Here is a 12,863-nt window from a genome sequence, read left to right as displayed (position 1 = left end):
GTCACATATAGGAAACTAGATAGTAGATGTGAGGGCCGGGGCAGTCAAACCATTGGTGATCTTAGAGAGACAGGAAACTATGGCCAGAGAAAGGTATTAAGGCATTAAATTTACATACTGTACTCTGTACACTTTCATTAGTTTGTGTGTGTGTGTGTGTGTGTGTGTGTGTGTGTGTGTGTGTGTGTGTGTGTGTCTGTGTCTGTGTCTGTGTCTGTGTGTCTGTGTGTGGAGGGGGAGGGGGGTGACTGGTGCAGGCCAGGCCGGGGGTCTGGACTATAAATATAATTTATTTTCCCGTTCAAGGTAATCGGGCGTCGGTGCCGCGGCATCCGTCGATGGTCTGAGCACTTGGCCAAATAAAATGCTCGGCGAGATGATCTCAAGGGAGACAATCGCCATGGTAACAGGATGGAATGGTTGAAGGCGCGCTGAGACAAAGTGTGGGCTCCTGACTGAAGGCTTGATCCATTGTTGCCTGCATTGTGCGGAAAAAACATCTTATCTCAAAGTTCCACGCTGTTCCAAAATAGCATCGCTGTGATGCCGTCGCCATGGAAACTGGGCTGTGAAAGCGTTGGCCCCCAGATTGAAACAAGACGAGATAAAAAAAAAAGCAACATTAAAAAGTTTACAAGTTGAATTTCAGGGATAGTGGCTGAATACTCGTAACGTAACGTAGGGGCGACTGTGGCTCAAGAGGTAGAGCAGGTCGTCCAATGATCCATGGGTCGGTGGTTCGAATCCCGGCTCCTCCTCTCTACATGTCGAAGTGTCCTTGGGCAAGACACTGAACCCCAAATTGCTCCCGATGTGCTGGTTGGTACCTTGCATGGCTTCCGCTGCAATCGGTGTATGAATGTGTGTGTGAATGGGTGAATGTAATGCACAATCTATGTAAAGCGCTATATAAATGCACCATTTACCATTTAACGTAGGTGTACCTTTACCAAACGTCTGTCCGTTGAACCCTGTGGATGTTTTTTTTTAGCCTGCCTTGCTCTCATCAATGGCACCATAGAGACGTCGCAGTCCCGCCTCCCTTTCAGAACGACGAGGGCACCAGGAAATAATTCCCCATTCATTTTCCCCATAGACGTTTCAAAAAGTATTTATTGAACCCATTCTGGGCGGGAACCCCTTTTGGTGTTATGCTTTAGCTATTGAAAAATAGCAGATCTACAAGCTCATAGCGCGCCACCGAGTGGCGCGCTACGAGCTTGTAGGTCTGCTATTTTTTGAAAAATCGAAGAACGACTGACATAGAAACATAGCTTTTTCAGAAAACTGTCAGGATGTAGAATGATCTAAATGGGTTAAAGACCTTTAAAGCCATTAATTTCCCCCATAGACGTTTCAAAATGTATAATATTTAAAGACCTTTTAAAGCCATTTTTGGGGGGCCGAACAAATAATTAGAAAGAAGAAAAACAACAAAAAGTGTCGTACCCTGTCCTTTTTTCCCCCGTCTTTCTAATTATCTGTTCGGCCATGTGTCATGATTTGTCAACTCAGCTGTTGTTTTGTCCGAGGCTTACAGGTCTAAATTAGTTTTGAAACGTTTATGGGGAAAATGAATGGTGAATTCCCTCCCGGTGCCCTCGCAGGGGGCGGGACTGTGACGCTCTATAGCATTGCATTGCAGCGAAACACGAAAGACCATGCACATGCACATCCAATTTCTCACCCCGGTGCTGGACCGACAAAGATTAACAATACAACATATGAATTAAAGGGGAGTTTTGCACAAGCTGTACCGTATATGAAGACATGTATCCATTCGTCATTAAAAAAAACCCCAAAAAACATGCCGAGCATTCCATAGCGAATTAGCAGATTTACCGCCCATGCGGGTCAAACGCTAGAACTCCTGTTCAATCGCGCAATTGGTTTTAGTTTTTTGCTTAACTCTGTTCTAGATCATATGACAGCAACTCTCCATGCATTGTTGACACTGCACTCTTCCTGGTCTACGTGTGCTGACGTTAGACCCCTCCTACGCTTTTCTTAAAGGACCAGCGCCCTATATCTTTATTTTTATTTTTTTGGGTCAATATACATATCCGCTTACTTTTGTAAAAAAAAGGGTTAGGAAGAAATTCCCCTTTAAGTCTTGCAACACTGGTTATTTCTGCTCCACTTTTATGGACTCCGTTACAGACTTTAGTATAAAAAAAAATTACCGCATCTAAACACCCTCGCCTCACATCGTTGCTCAAAATCAGAAATATTGACCAATCCAAAACAGTTAACATGGAAAGATACACAATCCCAGTGGTAGATCATATAGCTCAACATTTTGTTTGTTTGCTCTTGCAGTCGTTACATGACTGAAGTTTATACCCCATGAGTTTAGTTTCGGGGTTTTTTTTCTTCTTTTTTTTTTCCCTCTTTCCCCTTTAGTTGCAAAATTGGTGTAGCGTGTACATTTTAAATCGGCCATATCACTTCTCAATCGTCTGCAGTCTCTGAGGGGCCCCCTTTCTTCTCTATTAGCCCAGCGCCTGGAGCCCTGGCCTCCCGGTAGGTTAACCCATTTTGGGCGGGAACCCCTTTTGGCGTTTTAACCCATTTTCTTTAACCCAAAAATCTTCTAAATCCTATTTTCACGATTTTTCAAAAATAGCAGACCTACAAGCTTGTAGCGCGCCACTCGGTGGCGCGCTATGAGCTTGTAGATCTGCTATTTTTCAATAGCTAAATTATAACATAATGTTTAAAACACCAAGGGGTTCCCAAATGTGTTAAAGCATCATGTTATACTTTAGCTATTGAAACAATAGCAGATCTACAAGCTCACAGCGCGGCACCGAGTGCCGCGCTATGAACTTGTAGGTCTGCTATTTTTGAAAAATCGTGAAAATGTGCCTCAAATCTTTGAATATATATATTATTACAGAGTGAACATTTTAACTCAAATAATCTTTCAACCCTGGAACAACATATAGGCATATATCATTTTTGGCGTCCTTGACATGAAATATTGAGCATCACTGATACAGAAACATAAGGTTTTTCAGAAAACCGTCAGGAATTTTGAAGACTTTTTTTTAAAAATATCGACGGGTCTAAACGGGTTAACAGAGACCGGAGATAACCGTGGAATGCAATCATCGGAGCGCTGCCCGCCCATGCAGGCCTGCCTTTGCGCTCCGCTTGGATCTTCTTTTGCGCTCCGCGTTGTTTGCTGATTGGATTTCTGCTCGGTTTAGCCTAACACCGGACCTTTCATTGCTATACCCCGTACTACTACATCCTCCCCAACCCACCCACAGACATGCCGCCCCCTCCCCCTCCCCTCCCCCGCCCTACACACACTGTCAGCCTCCTCTCATTTCCTCTGCTATCAGTTTTTTTTAGAGTCGGACAGGTTTTCTCTACTTTCATTCTTCATGTTTTGTGTGTGTGTGTGTGTGTGTGTGTGTGTGTGTGTGTGTGTGTGTGTGTGTGTGTGTGTGTGTGTGTGTGTGTGTGTGTGTGTGTGTGTGTGTGTGTGTGTGTGTGTGTGTGTGTGTGTGTGTGTGTGTGTGTGTGTGTGTGTGTGTGTGTGTGTGTGTGTGTGTGTGTGTGTACACACTGTGGGGAATGGGAGCAATGTGTCTATGTCACTTCTGAAAGTACAAATCTCAGCCACCTTGTCTGTCTGCCAGTCGGTTTGGAGACAGAGCTGCCCATGCAGCCTTTGGGGTATGATTATATATTTTTTTTATTTCTTTAGTCGCCAAGCACCTGCTCCTAATTACCCAGAGAGAGAGAACGAGAGAGAGAAAGAGAGGTAGGGTGTCTGATGCAGCTAACCGGCTGCTTCAAACGACAGAGAAGTTTTAGCGCGCTAATTAAACTCGACAGAAAGAAATGAGACATGAGAAGCCGAGAACGTCGCTAATGAGGGACCCCATGAAACCGGGGAAAGGGTTCGGAGTGGCCATGTCAAGCTAATTATGGGGTTTGGCGGAAGCCGACGCTCCTATCTCTCTCTCTCTCGCGCCAGAGCAGGTGTGACGGGCGGTGTGAGGTTGTCAGGTTGCAGGACGCAGTGGGAAATCTTTGCCGGGGTCGTGCTAACACGGGAGTACCGCTGTAGTCGCGTCAACACACGACTTGACTGCTGTACCTCCAGTGTCATGGGCCCTATTCCTGGCCATATTCTCTGCTCTCTTGTTCTTGTTTTTTCTTTTTGGCCCACGGTCCCTGAACCGAGACGAGCCAGGGCTGCGCTTGTATGACACTCTCGCTGGGATAACACGTCCGTCAGAGTTGTGCAGGGGGGCGGTGTATATGCAACCAAAGTGGCCTTTCTCTGTGTTCTACACAAGTTTGTGTCTCATGCAGTCACGCCATACACCACCACTCCTGGGTATGGAAGTTAGCTGGCGTAAAAAAGTTAGGACTGTGTTTCCCAACTTTACTTTCTTTACTGTGTTTTTAACCCGTTTTGACCTGAGATCAGATTTAAAAAATGTCTTCTATCCTGACAGTTTCCTGAAAAAGCTATGTTTCAATGTCAGTCGTTCTTCGATTTTTCAAAAATAGCAGACCTACAAGCTCGTAGCGCGCCACTCGGTGGCGCGCTACGAGCTTGTTGATCTGCTATTTTTCAATAGCTAAAGCATAACATAATGCTAACACCAAAAGGGGTTCCCGCCCAAAATGTATTAAACGAAAACAGAGTGGCAAGGTAACTAAAACCAACACACTCTTCCAGAGTTACAGTTAAAGTGCATTTGTTTTTAATTGGCACGTTCAAGGTCAAAGAGTGGAAACACTCTTCAAACACGTTTCAGTTATATGGCCTTTGTCCATAACGCGAGTGCCTTGTTTTTTTTCTTGTTTGTTTCTTCTGCCAATTGATTATTTTTCTCTACCAAAGAACACCTTCAGTGGGTGCTAGACCCATACAGCTTCTGACCCCACACGTCTCAATATGTGACCAGATTTGACTGAGAGACTGCCATCGCGCAAATTCAAGCTTTTCACCAGAGGAGATTTTTTTTTTTTTCTTTTTAAATGAGTTTATAGCACAGGCAGACTCTTCACATACTAGAGCATGTCTGAAATAAGTGTCAGAGCTGAAATCGACATGTAAATGTGAAATAAATGCTTAAACATGTCGCTAGGTGTGATGTTAGAGACCACAGAAGTGAACCTTTCAAGCCTGTTTTCTCAACTCGTTGTTTTCTGCAAGACATTACTCTATAAGCCATATCTCCAAAACTGGTGGGCCAAACTGAACAACCAATATGTCAATTTGAAGCTATGATTCCCTGATTTTATATGACATGAAAAAACGAAAATTCAAAAAAATCCAATGGCAGTCCCTCAGTCAAATGTATTTGCCATTGACAATGAAAGGAGAAATTAGGTCAAATGTCCGCCAAATCTTGTCCCCACACGTCTCAATATTTGCCATTGACAATGAAAGGAGACATTAGGTCAAATGTCCGCCAAATATGATGTAAATTTGTGGCAACAGGCATTCTGATTGGCCAGTATGAGATGATGCATGATGATGTACGATGATAAGAGCGCCCCTCACTTCACACGGGTGTGATTTTTGTGTATCCAGACAGCACTCCTCTCTTCCTTTTGAGGGGCTCTAGCCCCTACTATATACAGCTTTAATGTTTGTTTTTAGTTCAATGTTTGTTTTAAAAACGCCATTGGCAATGAAGGGAAAATGTACGTCATTATTGTCCATTACGTCATATTGTCTCTTTATTGTTAATGGCATTTAATGTTTGTGTTGGCACCGTTTGTTTTACATCACCTAATCAACATGAGTTAGACTTTAATATATTAGCGCCCCTCACTTCACATGGGTGTGATTTTTGAGTGGTGCAAACCACTCCAACAACTGGCTTTGTACCCGTGTACACGTGTACCCGTGTTTGTTCGTACCAAAAAAACGAGCATGCTATGACACTTAAATGTGTAGTTGCACCACTCAGTTCACACGGGTGTGATTTTTTTTCTAACAAAGACATCAGAAGAACCCAAGTAGGTAAAGAAACTCACTTTTTCACATGAGGTTGCAATCAAAGTGTGATTGCATGTGGTATCAATCATGTGATTGCAACTCAACAGCATCTTACTTGAAATATTCAGAGGACATTCTGGGTGACTACTATAGACAGCAGATGCACGAATTAGTTTCAGAGTGACTAAAAATCTCGTCATTGTGAAATTATTGTCTTGCTCTCCAAATCAGCGCTGACATGTGACTAGGGCAGTGCTGCTCAAGCCGCGGCCCGTGGGCTGCATGTGGCCCCTGCTTAATGTATCTGAGGCTCGTCATGGTCATACCAATACAAATATAATATGTTATTTTCATTGTTTTATCATAATCTTCCATTTTTACCTCACGCTGGTCACGCTAAAGTCTCTCTAGAAGCGTTTATATATCCAAACGAGATGCATGCAGAAGTCAGAAATGAAGACCTTTAGACCTTTGAAAACCATGGAGAGCTCCCCTAGATTAGGAGTTGCTGAAGTCATAAATGAAGACCTTTAGACCCTTCTGGTCAAAACCATGGAGAGCTCCCCTAGATTAGGAGTTGCTGAAGTCATAAATGAAGACCTTTAGACCCTTCTGGTCAAAACCATGGAGAGCTCCCCTAGATTAGGAGTTGCTGAAGTCATAAATGAAGACCTTTAGACCCTTTAGGTCAAAACCATGGAGAGCTCCCCTAGATTAGGAGTTGCTGAAGTCATAAATGAAGACCTTTTAGACCCTTTAGGTCAAAACCATGGAGAGCTCCCCTAGATTAGGAGTTGCTGAAGTCATAAATGAAGACCTTTAGACCCTTAAGGTCAAAACCATGGAGAGCTCCCCTAGATTAGGAGTTGCTGAAGTCATAAATGAAGACCTTTAGACCCGTTAGGTCAAAACCATGGAGAGCTCCCCTAGATTAGGAGTTGCTGAAGTCATAAATGAAGACCTTTAGACCCTTTTAGGTCAAAACCATGGAGATCTCCCCTAGATTAGGAGTTGCTGAAGTCATAAATGAAGACCTTTAGACCCTTTTAGGTCAAAACCATGGAGAGCTCCCCTAGATTAGGAGTTGCTGAAGTCATAAATGAAGACCTTTTAGACCCTTTAGGTCAAAACCATGGAGAGCTCCCCTAGATTAGGAGTTGCTGAAGTCATAAATGAAGACCTTTAGACCCTTCTGGTCAAAACCATGGAGAGCTCCCCTAGATTAGGAGTTGCTGAAGTCATAAATGAAGACCTTTAAACCCTTTTAGGTCAACACCATGGAGAGCTCCCCTAGATTAGGAGTTGCTGAAGTCATAAATGAAGACCTTTAGACCCTTTAGGTCAAAACCATGGAGAGCTCCCCTAGATTAGGAGTTGCTGAAGTCATAAATGAAGACCTTTAGACCCTTCTGGTCAAAACCATGGAGAGCTCCCCTAGATTAGGAGTTGCTGAAGTCATAAATGAAGACCTTTAGACCCTTCTGGTCAAAACCATGGAGAGCTCCCCTAGATTAGGAGTTGCTGAAGTCATAAATGAAGACCTTTAGACCCTTTTAGGTCAAAACCATGGAGAGCTCCCCTAGATTAGGAGTTGCTGAAGTCAGAAATGAAGACCTTTAGACCCTTTAGGTCAAAACCATGGAGAGCTCCCCTAGATTAGGAGTTACGAGCCATTCTTTTGCAGCCGTAAACATGGAAGTGAACGGCAGTGTGCACGCGCAAAACGGCAAGGAGTAGTGCAGAAGGAGAGGCCAACCAAAAAAATATGTAAAAATATGTATGTCCTTTTTTATGCTTTGTTTTATTATATCAATGAAAAAGCCCTAAAGACTGTATACACGTCCAAGGCCTCCTGCCTTACGTGTATGAGAGAAAATGTTTTTCTTGTGTCTTGAAGGGGCATGTTTTGCACAATAACATAGTCTTTTCATTATGTCTGCCCACGATCTCTGTGATTCATACAGTACGTTTGTTTACCTCAGTCACTGATACTAGATCTGATATTTTATTTGTATTCTTTCTATGAACCTGTGACTTGACACCCATACTGTTATAAAACGAAAAGAAAAAGATTTTGAAAAGAAAAGAAAAGACGTGTATGCACGTCCTTACTCATTTATTCACCTGTTATATTCATTATTATGTTCTTTTCCCATTCTGTAAATGAAGACTCTCATTCTTTCTTCCTATTCCCCTCTACCCTCCCCCCCTCTCCCCCGACACGGTCGAGGCAGATGGCCGTCCACCCTAGAGTATTGCTTGCTCTGGGTGGATCTTTGTTGGTTGTAAAGTTGACAACTTGTTGTGATTTGACACTTTAATAAAATTGAATTGAATTGAAGACTAATTTTGTAAATTCATCATTAATCACAATGTTTTTGTTTGTTGAGGTTTGGCCTTTGGCCTGGAAATGTAGCTTTTGACTGTGTTTCCTTGATTTTTAGACTAGTCATGTAGTCTGTTACAAAATAAATGTGGTAAACGGTTTAAAATCATTTTTTAGCGTGCGGCCCTTGGACTTGGAATTTAGCTGAGTGGCCCCTGAGCCATCTTAAGTTGAGTGTCCCTGGACTAGTGGGTCTGGGCGCTCTCTGTTTTATAGTCCTGACCCATGGTGGTCAATGGAGAATCCAGGGCAGAGAAGGACTCCTTTCCTTCACTCACCAGCGACGTAGCGTCCACTCTCCTCACTGATCTGTGGTCTGTTTTGTGTGCATGTGTGTGCGTGTGCGTGTGCGTGTGTGTGTGTGTGTGTGTGTGTGTGTGTGTGTGTCTCTAGGCAGGAGCCGTGAAGGACTACATTAAAATGATGCTGGAGACGGAGCAACTCAAATTCCTGGTGTTCGGCCATCACCTCACCATGCTACAGGCCTGCACTGAGGCCGCCATCGAGGCCAAGGTATCACTGACACGCGCACGCACGCACGCACACACACACACAAACACAAATAGGACATAAACGGCGTCCTACAGTATATATTTTGCTAGAAATTTCGACTTTTTGATTGGAGAACGAGGACAGTTTCACCTGCTAGTCAAGGGGCTGCGGAATTATCTAGGTCGTTTCAATTTGTTTATTGCATTGGCCCAGTGTAATCGTCCCATCGAAAAAGTCTGTTATGAACAGGGCTGCACATAATTATTTTGGGCTAGTTCTCAAAGGAGCACCTGGACATGCAAGTTGGTGCGCACAGCGGGGGGGGGGGGGGGGGGGGGGGGACGTCTCTACACTGCCACAATGTTATGCTGCCCACACAGCCAGATGCAAAAGATACAAAGATGCTAAACTACAGTCACAAACAGTGTGGTCGTTAAGCAGCAGGAGGTTTGTTAGCAGCACTGAAACGTCCTACACAGATAAAACTAGAAAAAGTGCCCCTCGGGGCACAGGTCTCCACCAGGGCAGGTCAGGTTGTGGCCTCCTGGTGGCGCTATAATAGGCCAATGTGAAAAGGGTGACATTTCTTCATACGTCTTTGATGGCAATTGGATGATTTGAGGCATTTTGCATTTTGTTCCAAAAATGTGTTTTGCAAAAATCAACCTGTTGGTGGCGCTATAACAGGCCAATGTAAAAAGGGTGGGACATATTCCTCAGCCTAGTAAGAAAATGTGTGAAAGATTTCACGTAAATTGCACGCTGCGTGCCTGCGTTCATGATTTGAGGCTTTTGTTCAAAACGGGGCAATCTTGCAAACTGTGAAAGCCAATTATAGCCAATTAGGATGGAATATGAAATCTCGGACAGATCCGACTTGAGCACATGACCATAGAGATACTGTGTAACGATTTGTGAGATTTTTGGACAGAATCTGGAGGAGTAATATAAAAAAATGTGTTTTACAAAAGTCGGCCTCCTGGTGGCACTATAAAAGGCAGATGCGGAAAATGCAGGTCAAAGGTTTGTCCTTGGCCTCTAGGGAGTGTGCATGCAACGTTTCACGCAGATCGGTGCAGTTTTAGGTACAAAAATTGAAAAGCTGCCTCATGGTGGCGCTATAACAGGCCGTTCTGGAAAATGTGGGGCAGAGGTTCATCGTTGGCATCCAGGGAGTGTGTGTGCAAAGTTTGGCATCGACCGGGTTAACGGTGCCGGAGATTAGCTGGTAACGGACGGACGGAAGGACGGACACACGGACGGAGTGCAAAACATACTCTCTCCCCATGCCTTCGGCCTGGTGGAGACAATTAATTACTCCATGTTTGAATAAAGTAATTCCAGTGTTGTTCAAGTGACAGATGCATGGTTTTCACATTGTAAATATGGTCGCGTGATTTAGCGACTAGCACTATGACAGGAGCACCGTAAACTTTGGGAAAGTGTCATAGTAGCTTGTTTACAACTGAAACAGACTTCCTGTGCTCTGACTTCCTCTTCAAATATGCTTTGACCCATGGGGTCCTTGAGGGAGTTCCAGTGGGTCCCCAGCTAAATGATAGTTTGGAACCAAATGGACACCATTATGGGTCCACTGTGTAAAAGGTTTGGTGGAGTTCGGTTGACAGACAGGGAACAAAGCAGCATCGGGAACTGCACTATAGGCTCCTCTGTCACAAGGTCACAGGTTGGATCCTCACCACAGTCAATAGGGCCATCAACGGATACGAGTCCTGACGATATGTCCATGTGCGACACATTGAACGCCTGTACTGTACATACTCACCACTCACTAATTGTAAAATAAAATCACACCCGTGTGAACTGAGTGGTTCACACGGGTGCCTCTCATTAGCAGGCAACAGTGCAGCACTATCTCTCTGTCTCTGTTTCTGGCACAACAGCGCCACTTTTGCCCCTACTGGTACTCATAGTCACATAGTCACACACATAGTCACATACCTAGGTTAACACATGGTTAACACGGACATTGCTGTTCCTTGGAGTGGTTGCACCACTCAAAAACTAAATAAAACCAGAAAGCCTACGCTCTCTCTGTTCTTGCCTCCTTCCCTCCCTCTTCGTATATTCTAAGGCTGCAACGATGAATCGATGAATTGTAATCGAATCGATAATTCAATCTGTTGCCAACTCATTTAGTAGTCACAATCGAATCGGCAACTAATTGCTGGATTCTTTTTTGCAATTCATTGTGGATGTTTTTCCACGTAACCATAGTTTTTCCACACAACAATGATGGCTTTAAATGTATAAGGTGATTGCTAAATGAGTGCCATAATCCGATGAATCGTTTAAATAACAGGCCAATTAATGGATTATGAAAATAATCGTTAGTTGCAGCCCTAGTATACTCCCATTTGACTTGAAGTTTTTCCAGCAGCCACAGAGACCATGCAGTTCTTCATTAAGCCATTTAGGACGGGAACCCCTGTTGGTGTTTTAAGCATTATGTTATAATTTAGCTATTGAAAAATAGCAGATCTACAAGCTCATAGCGCGCCACCGAGTGGCGCGCTATGAACTTGTAGGTCTGCTATTTTTGAAAAATCGTTAAAATGTGCCTCAAATCTTTCCGAAAATTGTCATGATTTAGAAAACTTTTTCTTTTTTTAATTTCGAGGTCAGGCCTAAATAAGTTAATGCTAATCTGGAGGTAGAAATGGCCCTGGATCCTTTCACACCTCACTCCTTAGTGGCTGTACAGAGGTAATTGGGCACATGCCGCTGAGATTCTCCATTCACAGAGAGAGAGAGACAGACCGAGACAGAGGGAGAGAGAGACAGAGGGAGCAGAAGCCCTGTGGCGTTCATGACTAAGTTCACCCAGGTTATTGAGTCATACTTGCTCAAAAGTTGCGGTCGTGACTTGTGCGTCAGCGAGGAGGGCAGAAAAAAGTGATATATCAGCAGCCATTGTCGTTATCGCGCGCTGGGGTTCGTTTCCACATGCACTCTCGGTTCACAGAATGATGTACTGTACAGTATGTGTATACTGTACATTGATGGGGGTCAAAACTCCAAACAAGCAGAAGCTGAAGTTAGTTATTCTCTCTCTGTGGTGTTCAGGGAATTTAGCCTCAAGTGTCAACCAGGTCTTAAGTGACATATTATCCACTGGAATACTTGCACTTATACTCCCTGGACTAATTTTCTTGTTCTGTATACATAGGACACCCAGGGGTGCCACAGTTAATAAAACTAAAGGATTTAATGAAAAAATATGTTCCAAAATAGTGCCGTAGACCTAAAAGATGATCGCATTGGACATACCCGTAGCAGCTGAATGGTTAGAGAGCCCGTCTGGATAGCGGAAGGTCCCAGGTCCAATTCCCTGTCCCGGAAAGGTGTCGGGTTAATTATATTTTTTTGGGGGGGGGGGGAAACGTATAGTTACTATTGAGTGTTTGTTACTGTAGGTAACAGAGGTCTCTCCGTCTCTACAAACCTTTAATAACCAGAAAATAAATAAGTCAGCGCTGCTATAGCTATAGACTATAGGGTGGGATATATTCCTCAGCCTATTAGACTAGCTATAGACTAGAGAGAGAGGCCATGCAGTTATTAGACTGTGTGTGTGTGTGTGTGTGTGTGTGTGTCTGTGTGTGTGTGTATGTGTGTGTGTATGTGCGCGTGTATGTGTGTGTGTGTGTGTGTGTGTGCGTGTGCGTGTGTGCGTGTGTGTATGTGCGTGTGTGTGTGTGTGTGTCACCCTCACCCTCGTTCAGCGAACCGACGCAGAACTTTGTCAGAAGAAAGTTTTTCCTTTCTTAACGCCTTTTCCTCGGGCCTTATTTTACAAGTCATTACGAGTGATTTTCTCGACTCTGTGTCAGCACCCAGAGAACACGTTTGAATGCATGTATGTTCTATTTGTGTGCATGTGTGTGCGCGTGCATCTGTGTGTGTGTGTGTGTGTGTGTGTGTGTGTGTGCGTGTGCGTGCCGGTCATGGGGGTTCGGGGAGCTGTCTGCCAAACGCAACACATCA

At 44.0% G+C, this 12,863-nt stretch overlaps 1 protein-coding gene across 9 annotated transcripts in view; it reads left to right on the top strand.

Annotated features, from left to right (window-relative positions):
* The window catches only part of zranb3 (zinc finger, RAN-binding domain containing 3), a 137,754-nt gene that overhangs the window by 43,889 nt on the left and 81,002 nt on the right, over positions 1-12,863 (top strand). For all 9 annotated transcript variants that reach the window (XR_013789193.1, XR_013789194.1, XR_013789195.1 and 6 more), the window contains one exon: positions 8,757-8,876. Coding sequence is in view for 6 of the 9 variants with exons in the window: in XM_079495722.1 (XP_079351848.1) it covers positions 8,757-8,876 (120 nt within the window). In the remaining 3 variants the exon portion in view is untranslated. The remainder of the gene's footprint in view (positions 1-8,756; positions 8,877-12,863) is intronic.

Source organism: Electrona antarctica, assembly GCF_951216825.1.
Source record: "Electrona antarctica genome assembly, chromosome: 24".
NCBI classification, from domain to species: Eukaryota; Metazoa; Chordata; class Actinopteri; order Myctophiformes; family Myctophidae; genus Electrona; species Electrona antarctica.
This window is presented reverse-complemented; position numbering and strand designations above follow the sequence as displayed.